Below are 14,152 nucleotides of genomic sequence, written 5' to 3' on the forward strand. Positions count from 1 at the left end.
TGAAGGTTTACATCAATGAAATGTTTTGTACAGTACTATTAAACTGATGCTAACATGGAGTCAAAAAGTTATCAAGAAATTATATCTTTGTATTCAAATTATTTATTATTTTGTTTGGTGTCTTGGGCTTTTGCAAGACTTCAGTACAATAGCAGCACGACTTATTTTTTTACTGTTGAGCTCAGTCTAGCTCTGTAACTAAAATATCACACTCAGAAAATCAGATAACAAGCCTAAACCTAGGGCTTGCGAGTTTGTTTTTCAGTGCTTAATGTCTTTTTATTTCTGAATCAAATACATCCATGAGCACATTTTTATCTGTATAGTTTCCAAACAGTCATATTTAGTTTCTCAGATGTAACAAAATCACCAGAGAGTCAATGTACAAAGCAGTTTTACTAGAAAAATAAATAAATAAATAAAGTTATCATCCACAGCCAGGAGAGTGAGCTGAGAGCCAAAATTTCCAACAAAGCCTCCCCCTCTGAAAAAAAAACAGCACAATAATGCTGTAGTTATGACAAGCACTGTCAGGAGAGGTTCAATGTAGATGTTAGCACCGTGACTGTAGTGTTGTCAAGTTACAATCCTATATAAAGGACATTTTCAAACAATTGCCACTGCATATGCAGCCCCTTTGACTGGTCATCGAGCTCTCCCACGTTGTGCCACCTCTCCCAGCACTTCCACAAAAATCCTGCTATGAAAATGACCATACCCTCCTTCTCAGAAAGGAGGTTATGAAATAGGCAAGACCTTCACTGCTTCTGACTTGACTTCATAAACCAGCCAGGCTAGATAACGTTTGTACTGTGTTACATGAGGGTTAACAAAATCAAAAGAAAAAAATACATTAAAAAAAAAAAGTTTAAAAATGATCATGTGCATGATTTAAAGAAAAGTAAATAATGTGCCTGCAATGTGACAACAAAGAAGAAAAATACACAGTCTATAGAAACAGTAAATCTGAAAAAAATAGGACTGTTTTAGTCTATTACTTGCTCCACTGCAGTACTTGCATGAAAACAGTCATGTGGTTGGAAGCGATGACACTGTGTGTGGAATATTCGACATTAGCTTAGGACTAAAAGCTTAAATAGACAATAACTGAAAGAAGTCAGGCTTGTGTGATACACCATACTGTTCTTATGTTACTGTATGGGAATTCAATTCAGTTGTCTAAAGGTTAGTATCTGTGTGATCAATTCAAACGTCCTTTTGCAAAACCTCCTCTACTCGCTCCTATTCAACAGTTATAAATACCCAGACATCCGCAGGTCTCACCAGAAGAACTGCACTTTGTGGAGAACACCTGGAGTGGAAACAACCCTCCCTACCTGTTTTTGCACCTACTTTGCTTATCAGTACCTTTTAGTCTACATCACTTACATCATTTCTTTGGCATACCTATGGCTGCAAGGGAGGGAGGACCTGGCCAGTGGTCCGTCTCAATCTTTGGTATCTCGTTGGGTGCTGGTGCGTGAGCTGCTGGGAACTTGGAGGACTTGATGATATCCTCGGAGGACTTGCTCTGTGCTGCCAAAGCAGCTGCATCTAGATGGCAATCAGGGAACTTAGCTATGCAGTAATCTTTATCAATATAAAGGTCTTCCGTATTTTGGCAAAAATTTATACTTTGCAAGAAGGCCATTTTCAAAACTAAGCATTTTCTTGTTTGCCTTTCTAATTGTAATTGTAATTGGAAGCAACGTAATGATTTCCTCTTGCCAACAGATTGGAATCAAACCTTCTCATCCCACATCCCTACCCCCAAAATAACTCAAATTCAGCTTGGGATTTTAATAGGGTTGCAGAACGTTAGAATGATAGGCAAGAGTGGGAAAATTTAAGCCAACAGTATTTGCCAATATCTCCTAAGGACAGCTGATTAATAATGAAGATGAAACCAGATTTATGCACTGGTTTGTCTTCCCTCTAGGGTAAGAAAACAAATAGTTCAGAAAGACAGCATTAATTTTAACTGTACTGATGCTAATTATTTCCTATGTTTCTGTGACAAGCTGCAAAACAAACATAAAAAAAATTGGAAACAAATGTTTATTTAACCACCGTATCCTTTCTGCTGCATGTACTTGCTTATTAGCATGCAGTAGCAGTAAAAAAGAGATGCAAATTTATTTATTAACTATTAAACTCCATTTAGATCAACTTGGCAGGGAAAGGCACTGGCAATGAAATGACCCTCACCATTAACATATCTCAGCAGTGGCACATGCATTTAAGATTCCTGCCTAAGCCAAAGTCACTTACAAGCATGTGAGGATGTCCATTATGGATTTCACTTCTTGACATTAAATGTGTGTGTATATATATTTATATATATACACACACATTTAATATCTACATATATAAATTCAATATAATTTAGTTTGCATTTAAAACAACCTGAAGTATCTATTATTCACGAACTGTTAGTCTAAATCACTTTTCTCTTATATGAAGCTATTATATCAGAAGAAAGGATTCTGGATGTTTTTCCCCTTTTTCTTTTTAAAGGGAAAGATATCTGTTATAGAAATGAAGCACTTTGTTACTCATCAAACACATTCAGAGTAGTTTAGGAAAATCAGTATTATATATCATTGGGAATTCTGAGAATTTTATGATTGGAAAAATAAGCATAATTACAGGTATGGAGAAATCTGGTCAAAGTTTACAAAAGCATGACTTCAAACAGTACTTACGTATTAGAATTGGTGATGTCAGTGGTTAAACATTCACATGTTAATGGGAGATGAGGAGATACATTAAAACCATAAAAATAAACAAAAGTAACGTTAAGACTTCTAAAATGAGCACATGGTTTGAAAACTTAAAAAAGAAAGAGGAAAGAAACCTGATGTAAAACTTCAGCTGTGCTATTTGCAATGCTCATTCCTGCCTACAGAATGGATTTTCTGGGCTTTCTTAGTCATCTCAGCTCAACAGCTCTCAGCCAACTGTTCATCTGAAGTAGTACTGCTAATTTGCTACTTAACTCAAACGAGTTTCATTAGGCAAGGGGTCTGCAAAGGGTTGCAGAGTCTTTAAAGAGTAGAGTCATCTGTCTTTCATCGCATCACATAGAAATGTCCTATTTAAAGTTTTCTGTTCACAGCAAAGGGGAATAGAGAACACATTCAAGGTCCCTTGCTCTGGGGTATTACAGAACTGCAAGGCAGTTGGCTTCTGCCATCATTGTTATTTCAGACTTGCTAAAAAAACATCTACTCTGAAAAGATAAGAGTACTAATGCTGTTGTCCAACTCAGAATCCAAACACTGGAACAGCAAATACACTGTACTACCAGAGCTGTTTCCTAGGGCTTGAGAATCAAATGAGCCCTGTCAACGATAAGTCACCTATATTATTTTCAATATTTAAAGATTCCTGTTTGAAGCCACAGTACATTTGGAGTTCCAGTCTGATAGAAACATCCACATCACTGCTGTTGAAATAAATTGTACTTTGTCTGTTTAAAATAAACATAATCCAGGAAGTTCCTGTCAGAAAACAGACTGTGGTTAATCCATTTTTCCACCATCAAAACCTGTATTCTGAAAATATAAAGAAGTAAAATACAGAAAGGCATCACAATACCATAAAGACAGCAAAATCCCAATTAATGGCAATTTTGCCATCAATATCAATGTGGCCAAGACTGAAGCCGTATGATCCAAATGAAACAACATGCGTTAAAACAATCACTCAGCAGGACATGCAATAAAAGCTGTTTCAGGCTTGGACTACTGTTTTTTGATGCTTGCAGCGTAAACACCAAATACTTCTCACTATTCTGCATGCATTTCAATTGACAATCCAGTTCTGAAACAAAAAGAGAAAGATCATTTACCATGTTGTTTGTAGATTGGAGGTTTTCTGTAAATGTTGACACCTTGATCTGTGAAATTGAGAAAGAGAAAAATGTTAATATGAGAACTACTTCAGTTATAGTTGAAGTTAACCCCAACACTAAAACAGCAGACAGACCAAATCAAGGATGTAGCACAAGAAAAAGCCAGTATTACACAGAATCAGATTATTTGAAGAAAATAAAATGTAAGAACAAGTGACAAGTCAAAGATGTGGTATGAAGTCCTTTGGAGCTGATTCTGTAACATGTGGATGCATCCAAATAATGAACAATTCACTTCAAATATTCAGAAGATTATCAGTGTCACAGACATTAGGAAATGCAAACAAGCAAGAGATTTCCATGGTGAAGATTCAAGCTATTTGGAGGAAACTACCCCAAATAACTTTTTGTGGAAAATTGTGCTTCAGTCATAACAGCTCAATTTTCTTTCCAGCTGACTGGTTGGATTGAGAAGAGCATAATGCAGTGAGCCTACAAGTCACTTTAAAACCCAGAGAACGAAATAGCTGCCTCACACACTGTTTTGAACAGTCAATAGCTAGATTTCACTGAGTCAGTGCTAAGGGATATATTGCTAATCCTCAAACCGCAAGGATAGACATTAATATGTAAATATGTATTTATTTAAGGACCACCACATTGCACATTGCAATGTAAATTAAGAAAATGCCACTTCCTGGAATCCTAATGGAGTAAATCTACAGCATGTCTAAAAGATAAAATATTGTTACAAACAGTGATCCAAGACAGAACCTACATTGTTCTAAAGTACCCACCCACCTCAAACCAACACTTTGTGTATTACAAATACAAGATCCCATTAAAGTGCTACAGGAGACCTCTGGCATTAAGGAAAACCAAGTAGAAATCTATGAAAATTAAGGTAAAACTTACCCTATGGAACCCTACCCCCCGACTAAATAGGCCAATTCCTTGCACACAAAGACACTGAGGTATTTCATTCGTGTTTGTGATCTGTTAGGGCTACTTGAACAGCAAAGGGGTATAACTATTAAAGGGCAGTCATGCAGTACTTTTGTGCACGCCTGACCCGAAAAGCCGTAAGGGGCTGTGAACACAGCTCCTGGGGGGCTGCCCTGTGCCAGCTGAGCAGGACAGCTCTCCTGCCACACCGGGGACTGTTTACTCGGCTGGGTAAGTCATGCAAGGGCACTTTAACTTGCCCAAGTCAAGGCAGCCAGGTTAGCTCAGGCAGTTAGAACAGCCTCCCTGGGCCAAGCCAGGTCATACTGCCTGAAAGGGAAGCTCACATCAGTGGTTTATCTGCCCGGTCTGAGGCCGGGAGGCCCAGCAGCACAAAGGGACACTAGACTGAAGGGGACCTGAAGAATAACTGGATAGAAGGCTGTCAGCTAACACTGATGCAGTGAGACAATGTGTGTTCGCACCCCTAGGGACACACATCCTATCCCATCAAACTGCAAGACAGGTGATCTCAGAGGCTGCAGCTCACTTCTGAACAGATACTGCCCTTTATAGAGAGCGCATCCTGATGCACACGTCCATGCAGATCTGCAGGGCTCTGTGAGGACACCATGCCACTGCACAAAACAAGTGAAATATCCTCATTTGGTTAAAAAAAAAAAAAAAAAAAAAAAAAAAAGTGAGCACTAAACTGTTTGGTTCAAGACTGAAACAAGTCCCAGCCATGACTTTACATATAATGGCTCGCTGGTCACTGAGAATCACAACCAACTCCCCCAAAATTAGCAGAATTATGCTGGTGCAACTGAGAGAAAAATCAAGCCCTGCATCGCTTATATCCAGCTCACAGGCCATTGGCAGACCTCATACATGGTATTCTAACAGTGAAACACCTGACCAACAGAACAGAGAAAAATCACCAGACACCCCGTTCCTGAAGGCACTACTCCTCCCAGCAAGCCCAGGAGCAGGCAGTCCCAAACCCTGAGTGTGCACCCCATGGCAAACAGCGTGAAACAATGGAGACAAGACAGGAGTTACAAAGGCTACATTCTACACTGTGACAGGACACCGAGACACATACAGTGCCAGCTCCTACCTGGAACATGGAAATGTTTAGGGGCCTGAGCGTAAGTTGGAGTGAGAGGGCGGCTGTCTGGCCGATAGGGGACAGGGGAGTTCCGACCGCTGGACGGCTCATTGCCTCCAATGAAAGAATGGAGAAAACAAAATGAGAAGAGGGAGAGCAACAAACAAAACAAAATAAAATAAAATAAAAAAAGCAAGCCCAATCAAACCCAAACAAACTTGGTGGAATCAAAACCTCCAGGGAAAAAAGAAGTTTGAACCAAAAATATAAACACAAACAATAACAAGGTCTGGTAGCCCTGGTGACTTTTTTTTTTCCTCATTTTCCTGCAGAGACAAAGATTTGTGTTCAGGCTGGAGCTGAGGTTTTAGCAGCTTACACTCATTCTGACGGCATGCAGGCAGGAGCTGTGTGCTGGCGGCTGGTGAGTAGATGGGTGATGTGGAAAAGAAGAATGGAAGGTTACTTGGCAATGACTTCATACAAAGATTGACATTTGGAGTTAAAAATCGCAGGCACAGAGCATAGTAGTCGATACGCAAACCCAAAATGAAACCAACTCCCAAGCAGGTAGCAGCAGATGCTGGCAGTTACTACAGTTCCCTAAACCAGAAGCGCAGAGAAGCTAGAGATGGAAAATAGCTGTTAGGTCACTTGGCCAACATTGAAATGCATACCTGTTCCTTACACACTCTTTCATTGGTTTATTCCTCCGATAGGAAGTTTTTGATATGGCAAAATAATTTGTAGAGCAATGCAGCCCATCTGGTGGCTGAGCCCTAATCACTGGCACCACCCCAGGTCTCTGTCAATGCCATATCTGTCTCCAGTGACAATACTAGATGACTGCTTATTTAGCAAATCTGAATCTACTGTCTTAAAACTCAAGTTCCATTTTTATGGTTATTCTTACGGGGACTATTTCTTTGTCTCCTAACAATCCATCAGGCCTGGAAGCTCCCGCAGTCAGCGCTGCTGCAGAAACATAGCTTGATCCCCAAGCACCAAACAGCCAGATTTCCCAACAGACAGCTGTGTGTATTCCATAAAAGAACATTGCTGCCTTTTACTTTGTGCCTTTATTCACAGTAATGCAAATTCATACAAGCAAAAACTGTCCACCTGAGTGCTCAGTTTATATGGGTGTGTAAAAGATAGGGGAGCATCAAACCTCTTCAATTTTTCAGGTATGCACCAGGGATTAAAAAAAAAACTAGAAAAGCTGATTAATAAAGCAAGAAAACAAACAAACAAACAAACAAACAAAAAAAAACACTAAACACCACCACCAAAATAAAATAGTAGACAAGAACAGGAAAGCTATGAAACATCAAAAAATAAAAATAAAAAAAATGCAGGCCTTCTTTCAGCTGCACATTTCCTATGCTCCATTAGACAACCCAAAATCTCAGACTCAGCACACTTCTTATTTATACATTGGGGGTGGGGAGTTTTCTTTTACACAATTCCTCTTTTATTTGAGTGGCCATCTACCAATCTAAAAGGCACCAGAAAGGGAAAAAAAATACTCTTAACACAGTTAGAGTTGTGTCTCACCTAGACCCAACAAAGTATGCTCACATAATTAAGGTATGCTGGCTAATCTTCTAGCTGGTACACACATAACTTGTTTAGAGAAAACTGGTGATGTTGTATCATACACATAGCACAAGGCACACCGTTAGCATGGTATCCTCCTGCACATGTTGCTTTGCAGGTGTCTCTGTTGCCTGGTATTTCCTGGGGTTCCTGCGTGGTCTGTCTCTTCCTAACGACTCCTGCTAGTACTGATACATGACTCCCCTTTACAGTTTCTAGGATTGCAGTCTCATTAACTCCAACCCTGCAGGAGGGAATGGTACATCTACGTACATCTATTTAGACTCTCATTAGATCATCCCTGGTGAGCCCACTTTCATAACAAGGCTTAAATGCTTCAGATGCAGCTATAAAATCACCCACAATTTATGAAAGCAGAATTTTGTGTTAAAGCTCATGCTTAGGAACCTGAGTTTGCAGAGAACCAAGAACATAAGTATTTCCATTTGTCTGTCATTCTTAAAAATCACTACAGGTTAAACACAACATTCTCTGGTGTCTTCTCAGAAATTAAAATTAAAACCATCAAAACCTGATGGTTTTCTTTCTAAAAGACCCAATCTTTTTCTAAAATTTTTATTTTACTGCAACAAATCTGCAAAAACAATGTGGAGTTGCTATAAGACTTCATCCATATACCCATTTTTTAGTAAACAGAAATAAATGATTTTCAACTTTGCCCAGAAGAGCTGTATAGGCTTCTGTCCTGAGCAGCTTTAAGATTCCATCTGCAATGGGTCTTAGGAACAGGAAACCTTAGGAACTTCGTGTTAGAGTTGCTTGGAAATGTTTATGTTTTGGTAGGAAAGTGGCACTGTTGGAGTCTAAATTTCTAGAAAAATAACACAGGCTTGGTAGGCATCTGCTGAACTCTAGATAGTGCCTGAGGGGCTAGGAAAGGCTAACAGTTCTGGGTCCCTGACCCTAGCACTGATCTTAACGTGCGTAGGACATCACAGAAAATGCATAAAAGGGTTTTGAAGTGAACAAAAATGACTAGCCATGCTTTGGTCGGTTTTTCAGTATAAGGACTTTCTTATGACTTCAAGCATACGCAGTGTCCTGCTGGATTTGGTGCTGAGGGGAAAAAACAGTTCCAAGTTCAAAGAAAACTGGTGTTCAACTGAAAATGATGCAGCACAGAAACATGCTTATGATGAAATGGGAAAAACAAACAAACAAAACAAAACAAAACAAAAAAAACTCAGCATCACTCCAGGAAATCTTTTAGAGGCTAACTGTACAGAAATTTTCAAGAACAGAGTCCTCAGACAGGGAACCTAAGGCTATTAAGAAATCTTAACTAACCTCAACTACTTAAAATGTAAAATGGCTCAGGGGGTGCTTCTCGGAAGGAAGTGAAGAATCAATGCTCTGGACAATACTGCTTCACAAACTGAGTTTTCATTGGTGACAGACTATGTAAATTGGAAGAAATCTGTGTATCTTCAGTCTTTAGCGTGGGCATAAGCAGACAGGAGAACAGAGCTAACCTGCCTGTACTTACCTCCCAGTGCCTCGTGGCCAGCCTGTCAGCAGCTTTATGTAAAAGTAGGGGCTGAACCCACTGCACTGGGGTTCCTTGCTGTGCCTGCACTCAAAAGCCTGTCTTCATATCTCAGAATAAACCGTAACTGGTTTTGACTCCACAAATCAATGACAGCACTCCAGTTTGCCAATGCTATGGGAAAAACTAGCTCCTGCTCCCCATGCATGAACTTCAACGTGTGTGTGTGTAGATGGGGGATGTTAAATAATACTGGAGTAAGTTTAACATAGAAATCAGTCTCTTGAGCACAGCAGTCACTGGGGCCACTGTGTGATTCACAATTTAATTGCTTTACTTCTGAACAGACAAAAAAACACCTCAACAGAACCTAAGCCCTAGGTCCTTTCCATGTTTCGTCAAGCTGCCGTTCATCAGCTTATCCAAATGTGTAGCCAATGTTTCCCAAACAAATATGAAAGTTGTGAGAGCATAACCATTTTCCAGAGCAGAACTTTCAGCTACATCCACAAAACCCCGGAAATTTATCACACACACTGAGTATTTGATTTCAGAGACCCATCTTGGGGCAGGAAAGGAGGAACCTGTGAGAAACAAGGCCCAGATTCACTATGGAGGTCTGTAGATTCATTATGGGAAGGTCTGGGAGTAGAGGAAACCTCCCCCCTTAAGTTGGTGCTCTTTTCAGACAGAAATCTTATGGGGGCTTTGCAATCTTCTTGAATGCCTCTGAAAAATTCTAGGCATGTAAGATGAAATCCTGTGTCTCAATGAAAGTTTTGTCTCTAATTTCAGTAGGGTCAGGGTTTCTTTCATTCACGGACTTGTTTTGATTCTTTCATAGCTAAGACAGTACTTTATTGAGACAAGCCCAAATTCAATGGAGAGACCAAATGAGTTTAAATGAAGTCTGAGTTGATGTATATTATACCCTCTCTCTCAGCCTGTTCAACATGTAAATTACCTCAACAAACTCTAAGATTGCCTTAGGCATATTTAGCCCCCTCACTTGTTAAAGGCCTTAATATCTGCCCTTGTCTGCAAGGCTTGAGTATTACACTGGTTTAAGTATTATGCTGTACGTAAACACACAAACTGGTGTAAATGTCAACTTTTTTGGCTTAATGATACCAAATAACACAGGTGTATGTGTCAACTGGCAACTTCATTATCATTATGCTGTTTGGAAATTACGCCCCTTTAGTATAGCAGTTTTGGCATGACCCGTATTCTCTGACTCCTAAAAAAAATGAACACATAACAAAACACTACAGCTTTATGAAATCTTTCCAGCAAATTTACACCAATTTTACCTTCCTGCTCAAAGTACAAGTGGCTTCGAAAAAGGCCAAGTACAAAGATGTATAATACCTATTCGTTAAATCATTGTAAACACATCTATCACATCTAATTAACTCCAGACAGTGTTCCAGTTCTCATCTCAGATGTATTCACAAGGGTCTGACTCCCTAGTAGAAAAAGATGTTACTCTCAAGGGTAAAATAAAGCAATTCTTTAAACTTTGAAAATTGACAGTTATGATATCCAAGGCAAACCACTACAGACAAGGTTATCAGGGAGTTGCTTTAGGTGCAGCCAGTACCAGACCAATCTCTCTTTTCTACTAGATGGTACTAGATGGATTTTTTTTAAAAAAGGTGTGGGGGGGTATGTGGACACTTGGTATACAAGAACAAATGCAGAACCATGTGGGAAACCAGCCCAACCCATTAGTGGGTAACGATAGCTATATGTGAACATGGAGTAGTGAAAAGGACACACAATATAGTGCAACTGGACTTCACTCAACACTACCTGAATGATAATAAAATAAAATAAAATAAATCCCCTAATTAAATTTAGAGCTAGCTATACTGTCTCCTATGAAAACGTGTTCTCCTACATGTTGTGACAGGCACAGGGCTTATTTAGCAAAAACATTCTCTCTCCCTATAACCTTGTATGCATATAGTACATATATACACCACATTGGTTCTCTGAGTGCATCTGATTCAAACTATCTTCCATCATAATCTGTTCAAAAGACAAGCCAGAGCTTTCTCTGACTTCAGGAACAAGACAAACATTTGTTCATCTAATGCTTGGGTTTAGTGAGAGCTCCACCGATCACTTAACATGCTGGAAAAATTATGAAGGTCTTCGGGCCTGTAGATTTTCTGTATCTTTCAGTGTTTTGTAGCAATGGGAAGACAAAGATATTCCAATACCTACTTATCTTCAACTAAAACAAATGCGAGAAATCATGATTTTTGCCTAATTTCAGTGTACAAGAGGACTTTGTTGTATCTTTACCTGTTATATAGGAGAAAGTACTGTTACCATACATTTCTATTACCCAGGTACAAATCACTATCAAATTGTTCCATCCAATAGTGCTAATAAATTAACAGCATTAACTTTCTCACTATGAGATCTGCAATAATTTGATGATCCTTCTCTGAAACTTCTGGAGCTTTTCTTATGTCCCTCATCCTGCTGGGACTGTGAATCTACCAGTTCTCAGTAGGTCTTATAACATCTCTACATAGCTCTTTTAGCTGGAGCATCTTTCTTCTGTCCTACCCATCCTAATATCCACCAAAACAGCCAAGTTCTCTTCATAGTTACTACTTTTTCCAGCATGTATGGATGGACATCACTCAGAAGCATGGCTTACAGTTGGCTGTGCTGCTCACTGAAAAAGTTGTTGCTCATGTTCTTTATTGGCTGCTATTCTCACAGTCTGCATGCCATCAGGAAGCTCTGCCTGCAATTTTACTACATGTTTTATTTCAGATCATTAATAAAAACATCCCAAGTTACTTTATCTATGTATGCTTGATAGAAGTTTGAGTTTGGCTTAATGCTCTGGCGGAGCTCAGCTTCCAGCGGTGAACTGAAGCCCAAAAGCGTGCTTTTTGTTTTACTGAGTGGCCTCCTTCCTCCACAGAGAAGAAAACCAAAAGGAAAGGAAAACCATGGGGACATTCCCACCACATTAACCTGTGCACCAAACTGAAGTGCTCTAGGTTACCTTAAGAAGGTGCTTCTTTTCCTCAACTGGCAATTAAGAGATTACTCTTCCAATTGAGCCATGTGAATTACAAGCTGTGAGTACCTGCTGCTTGCCCCCTCCCAAATGCGCCACATCCTCAGATGGTGCACATGTCACCATGTGATATGAACCACAGCTTTGGAAGCCTTACTTAGTTACCACCCGTGAACCCTGTATAGGCCTAAGACCTTTATGTAAAATTTTCAGAAAATGGTAGACTTACAATGTTCTATGTGCATCTACTTTGTAAGAACCATACTCACCCCTTTGTCTCAGCACTTACAATTCCAATTGGCCTTTTGCACCAATAGCTGAGATACAGGACTAATCTACACCTAAATATCTTTGAAATATGAAAACAATAGGTATGGTTTTTCAATAGTTCTTCTGATTTATCTACTGAAGAAGCTATTTTCTCAACAGAAAAAGAATGAAAATGCCACTTGAAAGAGTGCAGGTAGTAATTTGGGTTAACAGCAAAAAAAAAAATGTTGAAATTGCAAGGGTTATGGATTAACTGCATGCTGAAATGAGCTGTGTATCTATTTTTAAGGGTCCCAATCTTTTAATTTTGAAGTGAGGTGTGTTGTTTTTTTTTAATAGTGACATAATAGGAAAGTTGAAGTGCATATTAACAAAAATCATCTAAGGAAAATCAAAACTAAAATTAGTAATGGTGATCTGAATGTTTCAAGAAAGATAACATTGAGATCTATTAGCATTTATTGGAAGTGCATGGCAACAACTGCCTTGCAACTGTTTTTAACTCCAATTTCTGATTATCTGCATTAATGAATGGTGCCAGAATAGTCTGTGCTCAACATAATCTATTGCCTCTTCTTGAACTTTTGTAGGTGATGTAAGCTATGACTGTCTCCCCCAATATAAAGGAACAGCACAGCCAGAGAATGCTCCAATAGAAATAAAAGTAAATCCACATCATGAGAAAGGAAGAAACTAAAAGCTTATTGAGCTGAATGAGCTCCTTGAAGGGACACAAAGAAAAAACTCCGCCCTCAAATCAAGTAATGAAAAATAACAGGTTAAAAAATGAGAAATGACCAGATCCTCAGGTAGTGTAAATCCTTGCAACTCTACTGACTTAAGCAGAGTTTGCTGATTCTCACTAGTTGAGGAGATTTTACTTTGTTGGGCACTAGTTATTGCCAATATGATTAATAATGATTAATTTCCTTATTGCCATTGATCTTGATATAATCCATGGCGGTTATTTTCCTCATATTTTTGGGTCACCTTGGTCTCATCCAGGCAGTATTTGTAGTACATTTTTAAATGTGTGTTTTAAGAATGTGGAAATAATTTGATACGCTAGTTGCTGTAGATGTTGTTACATATTACTTTAGGAAGAGGCTAAGTTAGGCACGTATAGGCTCTAAGCAGTGGATGATAATGCTTCCCTCTGTATTTCTAACAGGGAAATCGCTTGATGACTTGTCAACTAGGGCCCTTAGAAATGACATATTTCCTCTAAGAAAGGACATTATGTCTATTCTACTTGAGTTTTAAGTGTAACGGCACATTTCGAGGCATGCTCAGCTACGCAGCCAATGATAACCTTACGAAGATGCACCTATTAGCTTTGACAGAATGCTAATAAATCTCCAGCCCGGAGGGTACTCCTTGGAGAGGCCTGGCTCCTTACCTTTGACATGGGGAATGAAGTGGTGTCGGAAGGGGGAGTTGGGGCGGGAGTCATGGTGAGCGGAGCTGAGACTGCTAGTGCGCAGGTATGACAACCGCTGCACACCAGTAGAGAGCAGCTCTGCGGCAGCAGGGAATCGGGGGGCAGAACAAAATGAAAACAAAGAAAAATAATAAGAGAAAGGCAGGGAAGGAGGCTTCAAAGGAAGAAAAAAAAGGCATTAAACAATTAGGATTCTGAAAAGGAGGAAGGAAAAAAAAAAAAAAGGTTAAAAGACGTACCAAAGGGTTCATAAACATTAGACAAAGTAACAGCAAGTAGTTGAAGAAAGGCTCAGATTTGAACTGCATTACTAATTCAGCGTAATATTTACTTGCTTAACGAGCTTCTTATCTATGCCTTGTTACCAGAAAACA

General features: G+C 39.3%; 1 protein-coding gene across 10 annotated transcripts in view; it reads right to left on the reverse strand.

The window, feature by feature from the left end:
- ABLIM1 (actin binding LIM protein 1) overlaps positions 1–14,152 on the reverse strand; it is a 186,583-nt gene that overhangs the window by 16,397 nt on the left and 156,034 nt on the right. For 5 of the 10 annotated variants that reach the window (XM_035329705.1, XM_035329703.1, XM_035329702.1 and 2 more), the window contains 3 exons: positions 5,922–6,026; positions 3,854–3,901; positions 1,408–1,554 (listed from right to left, as the gene is read on the reverse strand). In XM_035329705.1, the coding sequence (XP_035185596.1) occupies positions 1,408–1,554; positions 3,854–3,901; positions 5,922–6,026 (300 nt within the window). The remainder of the gene's footprint in view (positions 1–1,407; positions 1,555–3,853; positions 3,902–5,921; positions 6,027–14,152) is intronic. The other 5 variants (XM_035329698.1, XM_035329700.1, XM_035329699.1 and 2 more) reach the window with 5 other exon arrangements.

Source organism: Oxyura jamaicensis, chromosome 6 (genome assembly GCF_011077185.1).
Source record: "Oxyura jamaicensis isolate SHBP4307 breed ruddy duck chromosome 6, BPBGC_Ojam_1.0, whole genome shotgun sequence".
Classification (NCBI taxonomy): Eukaryota; Metazoa; Chordata; class Aves; order Anseriformes; family Anatidae; genus Oxyura; species Oxyura jamaicensis.